Here is a 16,814-nt window from a genome sequence, read left to right on the forward strand (position 1 = left end):
TGCTTTTCTTGAGCGATATTCCGAACATTGGTATGAATAATAGCACTATTTCTGAATGGAACACCAACGAAGCACTTTTTTTAAAATTTGCATCATCTAATACGGTTTATGCAAAACATCAAACCTAATGAGCTTCATGGCCACAGAAACTGGTGATTAGCGCCCTCACATTCGGTCCAAAAACTCCGATACCCTCAACAAGACAGTTTTATTCTTCCTCTCATCATCAGCTCATTACCACAACCCTCGAAGTCATACCGGTCACAGCAAAAAGGAGCTCACCGAATGCTAACAAGATTGGCGCGGATTAGTCATCATTTATCCATCCGCCTGTCAGTTGAAGCTCTCTATGGCTGATGATGACCAGGATGTCGTATGACATCAGTGTTGGAAAATCTACTTAAGCTAATTCGTCGTTGGAATGGGGGAGTCTGGCTGGGTGAGACAATTTACTGTCACATGGAATCCCACTAAAATCCCGATAAATTATGTTGGCTAGCAACTAGCGTCAAGAAAATATTCTAAACAAATTAAAAACTGATTTGATCAAATGAAAAAAGCGTTAATAATCTATCGAGATCAGTAGGCTGTGCGAAATGTTTACAACATCCCACTATCGGACAACCTGCCTTAAATGGTAGAGTTGGTGGTCAGACAGTGGTTGAATTAATATCTTTATGGCATCAGTCAGTGTGCGCCTACGCTCGTAAAATTGTCATAAGTACTATTTTTTATGAAAAGTTTTTTTTGTCGTGCAGACAGCTCAGGTTTCAGTGGAAATACTACATACCTTACTTGAATTGATGAATCAATTGATGCACAAAAACTTTGAAGAAGTTTACAGAAATACATGAACACAAATGCTAATGCAAGACCAAGAGGTTCAAAGCTACCGACATTGAACATGTGATTAATATTTTGTGGTGATTCTATTCATGATTATACATTACACCACGTTGAAATCAATTCTCGCAAAGATGTTTGGTGCACCGATAGCACCGAACAGCAACTTTCCAAAAAAAAAGCGAGGCTATCCAGATTCAACCAGGAAAGTCGCTGCATGTACGTGGAAGATTCTTTCAAGACCGGCCAGGGACAAATTCGAAGTGCTGAATGGGTAAATTCCGGTTGCACGGATTCTGCTGACCCAGGTATAGTGGCTAGGGTACCAGACGATAGCCCCTGATTCCAGGTGCGAGCGAACTAAAGAGTTCGTAGACAACGGTGGATTTGTCAATTTGGTTCACAGAATCTTTTTTGAATTTTTCAACACTGTCCGATGGTTTCATGTAGTTCTTCAGATTTGCCTTCCAAAAAGTTTCGATTAAACGAATCTCTGGACAGTTTGGTGGGTTCATGTGATTCGGTAAACATGTGACCTTGTTGACTTAATACCACTTTATTGAATTTTAGAGTAGTGGCACGAAGCAATATCAGCGCAAAAGTTTATACAATTGTTATGCTGTTTGTTTAAGGGTAGCAACCTTTTTTTGTAAACATTCTTGCAAGTAAATTATGCCAATCGTTGTATCTGTGGTTAAGAATGCACGAGTCATTTTACCGCATTCACATATGGCATGCCACACCAACCTTCTTTCACCAAACACCTCGGCAATCGGCAACCCTTTCTTTTGTTTCGTTCCGACACGTGGAAGATGTTTGATAGATGTCTGGTCAACATGCGATGTCGTCAGTGATATCGCCGTCGCTGATGTTGACGAAAACTCTGGTTTGGGGGTTCGGCGACAATAGTCGAGTTTAATGTTCATCATCTATGATAACACAATCCGATTTCTTGGACAGAAGTTTGTCGTAGAGTTTTCGAGGCCTCGGTTTCACGGATTCAGCCTGTTGAGTACTCCTTTTTTGGCTGCTTCTGATTCCGATGGGTCTGAAGTCCAATTCTCTCTTTGGCACGGCCACAACCCGTACTGATGCCGGAGGAAGCCGTTTGTAGTAATCCTTGATTTTCTGGTCCATTGTAGGATCAGCAGGGCCAGGTTTCCTACCGCGTCTCGGGGTTCTGTTCTCCATACCTGCTCAACGCGGTTAGAACTGCTCCATAACTTACACCTCCTTCCTTAGCTAGTTTTCAGTTTGAAAGACCACTCACAGTGCCTCATTTGTGTACAATCCGTTTTCTTTGCTTGGGAGTAATGCCACGCATTTTCAGATTTCTTCGCAAAAAACGACAAAAACCAATACAACGCTTAATTCACTTGGATGTAAACAACAGTACGCAGCCAAAATTTGGTTGAATACTACAAAAAATTTTAAAATGACGGTTATTTTATGGTGTAATTTATAACTACCGGAACAGAGTTTAATAACTAAATTTGGAACCAGAATATCCGAAATAAGTTTAGTCTTATTGAAAATTTGACATTTGGGACTGAATTTCAATCTACAAGTCAGAAAGTTTTGATAACAGTGGCATTCTGGACCTAGAATAAGATTTTTAGGTTTTAGTCTTAATTCTGAGTCGAGAGTGTTACTTTTGAATCATCTCAATCATTCATCAAAATTAAAAAAAAAATCAACTTTTCAGTTGAGAGTAGAACATTTTGTATGATTCTATAGGATGATGCAACCGCTGATTCGCGGAAAGGAGGTGAATGCATGAAACCCTGTCGATAAAATTTTACCACTTTTAAAGTTAAACGTTGTTTTCAGTCGAAAAAAAAAATCATTTCAACTGATCACGTGTAAAGTGTAAATGATTTAATCAAAGATATAACAGCACAAAAAAGATATTTGATGTAATTTCACAATTATGCCACATTTTCCAGTTTTGATAGTTTTTTTTTTTAAATAAACACTTCGGGTGAAGTAAACACCGTATTGAAATAAAACAAAATAAAAAAAAGTATTTTTTAACTTTAAGAAAGTATATGTGTCATTTTTGTTATTTTGTCATCTTTCGAATTTTGGTCAATTTTGTCACTTTTGTCACTTTTGTCATTTTTGTTATTTTTGTCATTTTGTCATTTTGTAATTTTTGTCATTTTTGTAATTTTTGTAATTTTTGTAATTTTTGTCATTTTTGTCATTTTTGTCATTTTTGTCATTTTTGTCAGTTTTGCCATTTTTGTCATTTTTGTCATTTTTGTCATTTTTGTCACTTTTGTCATTTTTGTCATTTTTGTCATTTTCGTCATTTTTGTCATTTTTGTCATTTTTGTCATTTTTGTCATTTTTGTCATTTTTGTAATTTTGATCATTTTGGTAATTTTGGTAATTTTGGTCATTTTGGTCATTTTGGTCATTTTTGTCATTTTTGTCATTTTTGTCATATTTGTCATTTTTGTCATTTTTGTCATTTTTGTCATTTTTGTCATTTTTGTCATTTTTGTCATTTTTGTCATTTTTGTCATTTTTGTCATTTTTGTCATTTTTGTCATTTTTGTCATTTTTGTCATTTTTGTTATTTTTGTCATTTTTGTCATTTTTGTCATTTTTGTCATTTTTGTCAGTTTTGTCATTTTTGTCATTTTTGTCATTTTTGTCATTTTTGTCATTTTTGTCATTTTTGTCATTTTTGTCATTTTTGTCATTTTTGTCATTTTTGTCATTTTTGTAATTTTTGTCGTTTTTGTCATTTTTCTTTTTGTAATTTTTGTAATTATTGTCAATATTGTCATTTTTGTCATTTTTGTCATTTTTGTCGTTTTTGTCATTTTTGTCATTTTTGTCATTATTGTTACACTTGTTATTTTTGTCAGTTTTGTCATTTTTGTTATTTTTGTCATTTTTGTAATTTTTGTAATTTTTGTCATTTTTGACATTTTTGTCATTTTTCGTGTTTTTTGTAATTTTTGTCATTTCTGTCATTTTTGTAATTCTTTTTTTCATTTTTATTTTTTTGTTATTTTTGTCTATCTTCTCTATTTTGTCAATACGGTCATTTGTGTCTTTTAGTCATTATTTGTTTGTTTTGTCATTTTTGGCATCTTATATTTTTTGTCATTTTTGTCATTTCTGTCATTTTTGTCATTTTTTGTCATTTTTTGTCATTTTTGTCAATTTTTGGCATTTTTATCATTCTTGCCATTCTTGTCATTTTTGTCAAATATTTATATTTAATGAACAGTTCATTTGAAAGGTTTCAAAGTAAAAACTTAGTGCAGACTATTTAGTTGACAAATTCATGCGATAATTATTTCACAGATGACAGAGAGCTCATCAACAATTCGACAACCATTTGAGAGTCGAAGTGCCGCCTTATCGTTATTCATAACTATGTTGATGTCTCGCCATCATCGGTTTGTTTCAACAGTTACCAGTTGAATGGAATAACTATAAATGGCTGTAACCTAACTGTTGCGTTTATCAGCCGACAAAAGTTGAGCGGTTATAACTTTTTTTTTCTTCTAATTGATCCACTTGATAAAAAAGCGGAACGCCAATTTATGTACCCGATTGTTTTTTTTTTTTTAATTCGACGAATGGTAAGCGATGCTAAATGTTCACTAATGGATGAAAAAAAAGTTTCAAAAAAACTCATAAATCACATCCGCTGCGTATTAAATTTTAGCGAAAGAGAGATTTGGTCAAGTTGTTCATTTTAAAGATAAAAGATTTCAACCGAGATCCAGAGCACCATTGAACTAACAACAATTTCGATTGGCTCGTTTCGAAAGTTCGACAAACTTGTTTCAAATGCAAATCAATTGCTTAACATCCACAGCTGAATTCTAAAATTTTTGTTTTCCTTTCCTTTTCTCCCACAGAAACTGGAACAGGAGAAGTACATCCTCAAGCGACAGTTGGACCAAACGACGAGCGAAAATGATGTCATCATACTGGAGCTGCAGACGGACATCAAGCAGTTCAAGCAACGGCTGGACGCCCAGGAACAGATCATGCGGCAGATGGAGAGGGAAAAGAACCTGCTGATCGAGGAGCTGACGGCCCAAAATACCCGCCTTTCGAATGAGCTGCAGAAATCGAATGCCGCCGAACTTCAGCTAACGGCTCAGCTAAACGAGATCAAGGACCAATGCAATAGGCGGACGCTCAGCATCCAAGATCACGTCAATAGTCTGGAGAGTTTGAAGAGTGAGCTGCGAATGATTCTGGACAAGAAAAATGATCTGGAAAGCCGATTGCACATGACGACCTCGGAGAAGGACAATCTAACCATTGCGCTAAATGAAGCCTCCGAGAGGATACTGATCCTGGAGCGGAGTACCAAGGAGCAGGATACCAAATTCCAGATGACGGTCCAAACGTTGGACCGGCTGGAGCGGGAAAATGGGACGCTGAGTGAGCGACTGGAATCGTTCGATTCGCAACGATCCGGTCACAGCGGCGAACCGATGACCCACGAAACCTCGCTGTTGCAGGAGATGAACGGGGAAGATGACATGATGATGGGGGAGGCTGGAGTCGGTGCCGTCGGGGGTGTTACCAAAGATGAAGTGCTGCTGCTCCAGCGGGAGGCCCAATCGGTGTACAAACAGCTGAAGACGCTGTGCCAGACGCTGAGGAGTACACATCATGATGATGATTCTGGTGAGTTTTTTTTTTATCCAATAACAAATAATTTACCATCCACACACAAAACATGAAGCAGCATTTTAAGATTTTTGAATGATTTATCGTGAATAGCAAATGATTGTAATTTGTATGGAATGTGTCCCAAATAAACAGATTATCCTTATCGGAGGTCGGACCTCGAACCATATAAAAGACCAAAGGGACTTTCGCCCCATCCAGCAACTGCTGGCTGGCTGGCTTGGAATTTTTACATTTTGGCATCCCATTAAAAATGAACAGTGTTCACACAATTTTGGAGCAAATTTAATATTTTTTCACTTTACTGTTCCCTATAGTCTTCTTTTACAGTGAATCAGTAAAAAAAATTATTCCAGTCAATCGTAGGCCAGTGATCAAATTTTTGATCGAAGACTGTTCATTAGCTTCAGCACAGATTTATTAGCGATAATTTTGGCCACTTTTTCCACTCTTTTGACTAATTTTCGATGAAATCTGCAGGCTTCACATGTTTTCTCAAAAACGATTTTGAAAAGGCCCAAAAAATATCAATCGGTCTGGTCTCGCTTGGGGATAATTTAGCCGATTCATCTTCTTTAGTACGATCTGGACTTTGTTGGATTTGTACTATTTTGGCCGGATTTGGCATCAGTTCACTACTCAAAGGATCACTGATCACTGATCATGCTTGCGGATCATGGGGAGCAGGCGACGGTTCAGGCACTCTCGGACAAAATCAGCTGTATTCATTGTGACAGCAGTCACGAACGGCTCGGAAAGCATACTACACTCTCGTTTGGCTTTTAATAGCATTGCTTTTTTGCCGTATTTTTCGGTAAAAACTTATGTCTCCGTCTCGTCAATACTTTGGCTATCCCGAACATTGTAATACTGGTCACCCGAAAGCGTTTTGTAATCGAACTTGCAGTAGGTTTCGTCGTCGATGATAACGCACGCCGATATTCAACACAGGAGTTGATCGTATAAATTACAAGCTCTTTGATTGACGGGAGCAACTTGTTTTAGACTCGGTTTCAGCTTCTTCTGCTTCTCACATGTCTATAGATCTTGTCTTACCTTGGTATGATGGACAGTGCTGAGAGGGAGTCCACGTTTTTGGCTACATCCTTAACTGAGCTAGTCTCCTCGCTGGAGTTAGCACGAATGACTTTCCGGTCCAAAGTTTTGTCCACCGAACCCGGTTCCCGCTCAGATTGTTTTTGTCCACAAAGATGCTTTCATCTTCATACTTCCGAATCAAATTTTAGGCCGCTCTAATGCTTACCTTCTCCCATTTTCACCAACTGACTCTTCGAAATGTTGGGAAAAATAAACCATTAGTGCACGATATTTTTGCGTTTTTCGGAAGGAAATGCTTCTCATTCTCACCAAAATAATGCAAAGTGGAGCTCACGATGCACAGAGTTTTAAATAAAACCGTAAACAATAACACCAAGCAGAAATCAGCTGTTTAAACGTTATACTGAATGAGCAGGGTTGTATCAACATCGTGCTTAGGCATAATGGGACACCCTATAAACAGTGGGAAGCCCGTAATCTTCCTTGGTGTGTCTTTAAAAAAAATTGATATTTGACTTCAAGAAGCGCTGCTAGATAGCCTCGATTCGTTCAGCTTCGTTCTGTTAGAAAGGGCACCAAATAAAGGGTGATACGGTCAAAATTTGGTCAAGGGAAAACGCGTGTGAATCGGTGAAATCGTTTATTTAAAAAATCAAATTAAATTTCTTTTTCAAGTTTAATTAGTATAAAATTCAGGAAAAATATTCAGTTAGGCTTCCGCTTTTCCAAAGCCGAACTGTCGGGCCATACGCTTAACTTCTGCCATCAGATTTTGTACAGCCACCTTGTCCACCTTCTTCGCCGCAGAAAGCCAGTTTGCCTTGAACTGCTGCTCGTTCTTAGCAGTTTTTTTTGGCCTTCTTTAGGTTCCGCTTGACAATAGCTCAGTATTTCTCAATTGGGCGGAGCTCTGGCGTGTTGGGAGGGTTCTTGTCCTTGGGAACCATCTGCACGTTGTTGGCGGCGTACCACTCCATGGCCTTTTTACCATAATGGCAAGATGCCAAATCTGGCCAAAACAGTACGGAACAACCGTGTTTCTTCAGGAAAGGCAGCAGACGTTTATTCAAACACTCTTTCACGTAAATTTCTTGATTGACAGTCCCGGAAGCTAATGCTGCTTTTCAAGCTACAGGTACAGATGGCTTACCAAACCAGATATTTCTTCGCGAACTTTGACAGTTTCATGTGCTTGAAAATATCTGCTACCTTTCCCCTTCGTTTTGCCGTATAAAACTCCTGTCCCGGAAGCTGCTTGTAGTCGGCTTTGACGTAGGTTTCGTCGTCCATTACAACGCAGTCAAACGTCGTCAGCATCGTCGTGTACAGCCTCCGGGATCGTGCTTTGGCCGTCGTATTTTGTTTATCATCGCGATTTGGAGTCACTACCTTTTTGTAAGTCGATAGTTCGGCTCTTTTTTGGCTCGATGCACGGTTGTAGACGATACACCCAGCTTATTTGCGGCATCTCGGAGAGAGAGGTTAGGGTTTTGCTTGAAACTACCGGCAACTCTCTTTGTCGTCTCAGCGGCTTCCGGTTTTCGATTTCCCCACGATCCATACTTCCTGGCTGTCGAAAAACGTTCCCCAAACACTTTAATTACATTTGTAACGGTAGATTTGGCAACTTTTAGCGATTTTGCCAGCTTTGCGTGCGAGTAACTCGGATTTTCGCGATGCGCGAACAAAATTTTGATACGCTGCTCTTCTTCCTTGAACGGCATTTTGACAACTGAAGAGTGAATTCCAAAATCAAAATAGGAGCAACATTCTACACACACACACACACCTTCAAAATGAGGGGTGTTCAGGTTTTTAAATTGCAAAATTGAAAGAAATACGTCAAGTTGATATTGACCAAATTTTGACCGTATCACCCTTGAATCCTTTGAAATTTGCAACTCCATCTAAACCAATGAAGTCGTTCTTAGTTTGGCTATCGTACATAGAGCGGATATTCCACGTTAGTTGCTCACGTCTCTTTAATCTCCCTGTTTTTGGACAGGAAAAGTGTGAGCTTCTCTCCACAATTAGGGAAAGATTGCGCCTTCCAGCGATGATTGAAATTTTTTTTACCGTCTCCATTTCCTTCGGAGTTCGAAATTGAAACAAGACGATATAACTTTCAGAAACCAATTGACACTGATTTTAATCAGGACGGAATCCCACTTTGTACTAAAGGAAAGTAATTAATTCTTAGCAAAATTTCGCAGTTCAACTTAACAGCACTTAAGCGCCAACAACTAAAAAGCTGATGTGCTGAAGTCTGGTAGCAAAAGGCATTAAAAAGCTATACGCGAGAAAAAAGTTATTAAAATTAGGGCGCAAAAATAGATTATTGAATGTGGGGAAATGAGCCGATACTAATTAAACTAACTAACACCATGAATCTCAATGGAAAGAGATTTCCTTTTGAGAGATCCATGTTAAAATGATATATTACTTTTCTTTACTACAACAACAAAACAAATTTACAAAAAATAATTATTAAGATTTTAAATGTTTTACTAATATTATACATAAATTATTGCTACAAACATTTAAAAAAATAGGTACTTGAGACTAACTTTGTTCGACTTTTTTTTTAACGACTTAATTTAGTTTTGAATATTTGGAGTAACTTGTTTTTGAACATGGAACGAGAATTGGTTTCTTTCAATTCGTTAGGTACGGAGTTATATTTTGTAGGACCAATGAAATAAATTCTTTTCTCCTAAACTAGTTGATGATCGATATCGTTGTAATTGATTTAAATGGCGAGTATTATGTGTTCTTATTGCAGTCGAGAAATGAATATTTCGGATGATCGTTGTTGAGTGTAAACTATCAAAGACGTACATTATAGTTTGAAAGTCACAAATGTCTACTAGAGGTTAAAATATTATGGGATGTGGTTGAGTAAATGAGTCTAGTTGGATAAAGCATAGGAAGCTTGTAGATATTTTTTAAACACCAATTTTGTAAGGTTTGAAGTTTTTGGAGATTTGACTGTGATGAGCGTTCCCAGACTAGTATAAATAAGATAATTTAGCAAAGAGTGATGATGACTGTCAGAATAACGATAAGTTATTCTGTAGTTCTTATGGGAGGAATTTCTATTTTACTGAAAATCTTCACTTCAGCACACAGCGATCCATTCTCAGTAAGACTGACATGATACATGTTTTTATTATGATTTGGAAATACTATGGATATTACCACTTTGCTTCTACGGCCCGTTACAATGTTCCTGATAGGTGTCAGCGGAAATGGCAAGAAACGCTTCAAAAAAGTAGGTGGTATACCGTCCGGGCCTGTAGAAGCTGCATTTTTTAGCTTACCAGTCGCTTTCAAGATGGCTGCATCGTCGACTAGAAATACCATCCTAAAGGTAGCATCTTTCGACAGCCCTGGCCAGTTGCTCCAAAGAAATTTTGAAAATACTAGAAAATTTCTCGGCAAAAATTTCACAGTTCAGAATGTTCTAAAATGTCTCGGCCGCTGCGTTCGGATCAGAAAACTGGAGCTCAACTTCCCATCCGATGGATTCAAGGACGAGGGGGATAACTTCAAAATCCACGATGCCGTTCTCATCACATGAGCATATATCCTAGCGGCATCGAGAGAGACCACTGAGGCTGGAGTGGGTGATGTGAAACAGTTTTGATAAGGGGAGCAGATAGGGGGATCAGGGATAAATCCTGAACCCGTCGTTAACGAAAAGAAACAGAAAGCCGCTTCGGGAGGAACATCATTTTATGCCGAGCATTTTGAAGTCGCCATTGACGAGTATGTTACCTCAGGAAAACAAAAAGAGCTGAATTTAGAAACGCAACGCGAAAAGGGTTCTGCTAGAACCAGGTCTTCAGAACGATCGTACACGTACACTATACGCAATGGTAGAGTTCCGGTTACCGAGATCAATGCGTCCGTCCGTCTAACCACACGTCTGCTGGTAGTTTCAGAGTTGGCACCCGATGTTCCGAGGCGCAGATCCGAGTATGGAATGCTGTGTGTTTGTTCCCGGATGGGCCAAATACCTGCTCAGCTACGGATCTTCCTTCGTCTGGTGATTGCATCGTTCGACCTTCAGTCTATCAACGGAACAATAGGGCACGAGTTCTGTCTCTCGTCCAAGACAGCAACTTATAGGAATTTGGATTTCCCTTTTGGCGATTAATACACACGCGAAGTTCGATTGCCAACAATTAGTAGTTAGGGTTTTACTTAAACTTAGGGTTTTCAACTTTCCTTAATCTAAACTGATTATAAAGGACCGGTTATAAAAAATGCGGGCTTGCATGCTCAGCCTGTACGGTTCGTGTGTGCGACTTCAACTGGTGATCGATTGCTGGTGGTGACGATCGCAACTCTCGAGAGGTGGCTCGGTTGGTGTGCGATGTTTTCCGAGAATGTTATCAGAGCAACTCCTGCTCTTATCAGGCATACGGATCATCATTATTTATCATCGAGAACCTCCATCGATGATGACGCCTATTGTTGTACACGGCAGAGCAAAAGGCATGCTGATATCTCAGTAGTATAAAAATGGGAGGTGAGTTTTCCAGCATCAGCAGAACCATTGGCTCTCCCAATTATTCCGCCTTTCGTTATTGGGGTTTATGCTACACTTTCAGTGGTTCCTAAACTGAACACTGTGAAACACCCGTTGTTAGGGAGTATATCGTAGCCGGTTTCGATTCCGTAGGTTAAGATTCAATTTTCCAAGAAGCTTCCCATTATGTTGGAGAAGGTATTCCGTGAAGCGCTTTGGCAACAGCTCATGTTACGACTCAAGACGAAGGACCTCTCCTCTGACGACTTTAAGTCCGGCCTTTATTCGTAACTCGAGGCTCGCTTGGTTACCACGACTATCGTGCGCTCCGTCTCTGTTCGAGACCACTGCTAGAGACCAATGACCTCTCCTCTAACGACTTAGGTTCTTGGCTCCGCTTGGTTTGGCTCGATTTGGCTAATCCTAAACACGCGCCTGTCACAGCACATGTCCGGGACTTTACACCGACTCGAGTGACTCATTCGCTGACGACGTGAAGTCACTCTAGAATACTCTTCTCCCTACGAGTTGGACTGCGGAGAATGATTCCCGCAGCTTCCGTCGTAGGGAGCGCGTTCTACTCGGATACTTCGTGGCGGTGGATGTTTCCTACACAGCGTTCACGATGTACCTAACAGCTCGGCATACTCAGAAGGTTATCTAAGTCTTATCTTCATATGCTTTACCGCTAGGATCGGACGCACTTTACTCGAAAGACCCCGCCGAAAGGGCATTCTACTAAGACTGTGGTCCGGTCTTCCTGCTACTTTTGGGAGGCAACTTTGGGGCTGGCAATCCTAGGCATTTTGCCCGCCGTGTTCCGATCGGGAACAGCTTATCCTAGACTCGCGTCTGTCACAGCACACGAACTTGCCTTTTACGCTTACGACTCAGACGAATCCCGACGGTGATGTCATCCTACCCGGCTCGAGTGGCTCATCCGACGGCGACGTGAAACCACTCTACCCGAGAGTATTCCGCGGCGTGAATACTCTTCCCCTACGAGTACAACTGCGGAGAAGGTATTCGCATACTCCACGACGGAAACGATGGTGGTATCCTACACACACACGCGACGTACCAAGCAACTCGGCATACGCAGAAGGTAGAGTTCTATGTTTGTATGCTTTACTGCTAGATTCGGTCGCACTGTACTCAGATGCTCCCCGGCGAAGGAGTCACCCTATACCGGTCGCGGACTCGTGCTGGATCAAAATCCTCTGCAGGGCAGTGATGATCCAGGTGAACCAATCGCTGACCACGCGCCAAGTATTGGCTTCCACCGCACGATTACATCGGCTGTCGTGTCGGGTCCACAGGTGGCTAGAATGTTAATGCGTACCCCTTCGAAACTCTGGTAGTTGAACACTACGTGCTCTGGTGTGTCAACCCAGGTTGAGCAGAATGGCGAGGCCACATGTCCAAACCGATGGTGTAACTGCATGAAGCATCGGTGACCAGCCAAGAACTGCGTCATGCAGAAATCCACCTCTCCATGTTTCCAATCCATCCAAAGTCCGACGTTAAGTTCAAGCGATGGGTCAACCGGCTGTTCCGAGCTGTCTGCCAGGTGGACATCGGTACCTTTCTAGCATGTTTCAACACAATCATGACCTTGTTGGAGAACACATCTATTCGGAACCCATAGAGCCTGCGCTGATCTTCCGGTTAAACTTATTAGATATCTAAGACGCTTCCCAACGAAATCATGCTGTGTTTACTCAGAAGACTTCAACGCACAAATTTGTTAATAGTCAAAGCAAAGTGATCACAGCTCCAACGGTTGAAATACCTTCGGACTCCGATCGCAAATTTTCTACCCTACTCAGAAGGTTTCAGATTTACTTCTGCCATCCCTTCTTGGCTATGTATTACGAAAAGAGAATCTCGGAGATACTTCTTAAGCCGCTTCGTAAACGAGTAATGTACGAGGGCAGTTGCTTACGAACCTTTCTAAGGACATACAGATGAACTGCTGCGGATTAGAAACGCTTGTATTGCGTAACATGTTGGATTATTATACAGAAGTGTCTCAACTGGCGCATCCTAAATTATGCATTTGAATGCATCTATCTACCGACGAGTTGGGCGACAGTTTAGAGTGGACTTGCGCTGTTTGCGGAATCCATCAATACCTACCCAGAGTTCCGTCTACACTTCACACCAGAGATTTCTCTGTATTTTGAACTACTGTACTACATTGATTTCCAATGACCTAAGCGTAGGGTTAGGGTAAAAGTTGAAGGCTAAAAACCCTCTTTAAATAAATATACAACAACATGACCTAAGCGCACTTTAAGCAACACTCTTCAAATAAGGAGGCCGTTGATCTTCGAGATTCTTCAAAAAACTTATATGATCTCAAGATAGGCTACTGTGTGGGTTTTACTTTGATAAAACTTCGTAGAAGTCCCCATAATCTTCATTCCCTTCATGTTCACATTTTAACATAGATATTTGAATGAATCAAATGTACACATTCCATTCTTCTCTCTTCCAGGTCTCCACTCGGACATGTCCTTCTCGTCGTTGGACAACACCAGCTCCTCGCTATCCCCGCACTCGGTAGACGTGGGCCTGGGTAGCTCCGCAGGACACTCACTGCAACCAAACAACGGATCCCATCCACACCGATCCGGGCCGGAAAAGTTCAGCCGGGGTATGCTTTCGTCGGCCGCCGACGAACTGGTTCACATCATCATGAACATGGATGCCATGCAGTTCAAGACCATGTTCGAGCAGACCCGGACCATGGTCATCGAACAGGAGGACGAGATGAAGAAGAAGAACGAGCTGATACGCAATCTGGAGAGTAAGGTGGGTGTTGGTTTGAGTATGATTTCTATTGGAAATGTGGGGATTTTAACCGTTGTTTTGTTTTTGTAGCTTTCGGTACAGGACATCGAGCTGCAGAGTGCGATCGAGGAGCGGAATCAGGCCCGGGACGATGCCTCCCACTCCAGTTTGGCTCAGGACGAGACCGTGGTGCAAGCTCGCAAAGATCGGGACGCAGCCATCGAACGGCGGACCAAGGCTGAGGTCGAGCTGGCGAAGAATCGTGTTGAGCTGATGCAGGCTAACAGTCAGCTGCTGGAGGCAATCCAGCAAAAGGTCGAGTTGCTGCAGCAGCTCGAGCAGTGGCAGATCGATATGCACGAATTGATCGAGGAGCAGATGAAGAGCAAGCTTAGCAATGAAACTAGTACAAAACCAAACACGCCTCAGTCCCAGGGAGGATCGGCCGGGTCTGCGACGACCAACAATCGCAAGAGTCGTCTGCTGGATCTGTTCTATCATCGATGAAAACGTCGTCATCGAGAATCATCTTTAAAAGATAAGATTAGGAAAAAAAAGGACAGAAAAACGGGATTGTGTAATGAAAAAATCAAAACCTAGCGAAACGTTTAAAATCAAAAGGAAGCTTCGACTCGACTCTCCTTGGAAATCTCATCTATTTTGCTACCCACCGATTGGCAACACTGCCCGGATGGACTTCAACAACAGGCGGCGTCCTTCTGAAAACAATTTTGAACAATTGATTATCCTAAGCTGGTGAGCAAACTAATAGATGAGATTGGCAACACTGGTTCCGGACCCGCGGAGAATACGATTCGAATTGCATTTATTTCCTGTTTGGGGATCGGTAACTGTCAGGAATCGGTTTTCCCAACACGGCCAGTGTTGCCAACGTGGGGGATGCGTTTGAGAAACCTTGGAGCTCCCATTGTGATAGCTGACTGACCAATCAGACGACTGTTTTCGATCGTTGCAAAGCGTGGTCAAGATTGTTTTATAAAGAGTAGTTTTTTGTCGTCTTGAGCCTTGGCTTGGAGAAAGTGGAGATGAATCAGTATTTTTTGAGCGACGAAATACTAACCACTACAATATTGTTCTTTGTATTTGTTTTAAAGAAAAAGACATTTCCCCTGTTTGATCGTTCATAGCTAGAATCGTACAGTGGCAAATCTACACATATCCCATACAATTATCATGTACACCAGATTGACACGGTTGGAAAATTTGACAGGTAAATGCATTTCTTCAGAGAAGACACTTTTTTTTTATTAGTGTAGCTTAATATTGATCAGGTAACAAAATAGTCAATTGACATTTTTTTCGGAACTTTAAATAGGAAATTGAATACATCATAATCTGTTTTTCGAAACAGGTTTTCTTCTCTATTGCTAAAAATCTTCTCGAATTGATAATCTAATATTTTCTAATGTTTTGGAAGGGTGAATCATATCTCTAAGAAACGCATTTACCCTAACAACGTGAATCATATCTTGAGGAAATACCAGAAAGCCTACAAAAAAACTAACACTAACATGTACCATAATCTAACTTATATAAACAAATGTTGTACCTTAGTTAACGTGAAATGTACCGCAAGTCAGTGTAACCAAAAACGAATGCAAAAATCCTAATTTTGTTCACTTAAGGGAATGTTAAATGATTTTTTATCAATTTTAGACATTTCGACAACCAAATTGAAACGTACTTAAATCATTCCAGTCAAATTATTTAATCATTTAATCGAATAGTTGTGAGTAAATAATTATTGATGGTTAAGAAATAAAAAATACATTTAAAGATAGTTTAAATTGGCCTTGAAAATTCAAATTTGATCTAGAAAAATTGTTGTGATAATCGGAACAGGATTAAAAACCTGTTCGATTTCAGTAATATGGAAAGCAAAAAATCTACAAACAGAGTGAAATCATAAGTGATGACAAATTACACGGGATGCCTTTAACCAGAATCAGAAGAAAATCAACAGACGCTTGAAAGTGACTTGCAGTAAAAAAAGAAAACGAAAATCAATAAAATATTCGTACTACACCTAGATGCTATACAACATTTAGTTAACCATGAGGTTTTTGTTTTCCGAAAATAGTAACAGTCGAACAAACATGGCTTGTGCATTCACACGATTGGAGCAGGAATTACTTGTACATATACTAAAACCCCTACGTTAAATAAATAAATCATTGAAAAACTCTTTTTTACAACTGTTTAAATCAAAACATCAAAAAATACAGCTACGACCCACTGAATTTTGCTATAAATTCAGTGAATCGCATATGTATTAAATTAGTTAAAATCGAACTCATAAAAAAACTCATCACCCGTCAATCGAACCAAATGTATTTGGGAAACAGCTCTAACAGAATGCAAAGTTTGATAACTAATAAACAGAAACAACGGCTAACGAGGAACACCTAAAATGAAGTTAAGGAAACATGTGAAAACTAATTAAGACCATTTGGATTTGTCTAACTACTGACTACTACCTACTACCTACTTGTTGTACACTATTGACAACGCTGCTGTGGAAGATAGGCGAGCAAATGATAGAAAATAAAACTGTAATATGATGAGATTAAATTTTACTGCGCGGTTTTTGTTTGAACTGTCATTCAATCCGAAAATCCTTTAGTTGTGTAGAGCAATTCTGGAACTCTTCTACAGATTTATTCTCTGGAGCCACCCTTTGGTTTGGTGAGAGAGCATAAGAAAGGACAATTATGTAGGTACGAGATATCTTGCCTTCCTTTCGTCAATATCATCAACATATCATATACAGAGAGATCAATAAAACACATGCGAGATATACATGGAGTGAATCGATAAATGATCCAGCAGTCGACCGATGGAGCTCGACATGTACGCATGCATGAGCCTATTTCCTCACGTTCATCTC

The 16,814-nt window shown here is 40.2% G+C and overlaps 1 protein-coding gene across 1 annotated transcript in view; it reads left to right on the top strand.

Annotated features, from left to right (window-relative positions):
- Nucleotides 1–16,487, top strand: part of LOC129755454 (bicaudal D-related protein homolog) — a 76,546-nt gene extending 60,059 nt beyond the window's left edge. Inside the window, exons 2-4 of the mRNA XM_055751958.1 lie at nucleotides 4,731–5,514; nucleotides 13,611–13,927; nucleotides 13,997–16,487. Coding sequence (XP_055607933.1) covers nucleotides 4,731–5,514; nucleotides 13,611–13,927; nucleotides 13,997–14,413 — 1,518 coding nt within the window. The 3' untranslated portion in view covers nucleotides 14,414–16,487. The remainder of the gene's footprint in view (nucleotides 1–4,730; nucleotides 5,515–13,610; nucleotides 13,928–13,996) is intronic.
- The last annotated feature ends 327 nt before the right edge of the window (nucleotides 16,488–16,814 follow it).

The sequence above is a fragment of the Uranotaenia lowii genome, chromosome 3 (assembly GCF_029784155.1).
Source record: "Uranotaenia lowii strain MFRU-FL chromosome 3, ASM2978415v1, whole genome shotgun sequence".
Classification (NCBI taxonomy): domain Eukaryota; kingdom Metazoa; phylum Arthropoda; class Insecta; order Diptera; family Culicidae; genus Uranotaenia; species Uranotaenia lowii.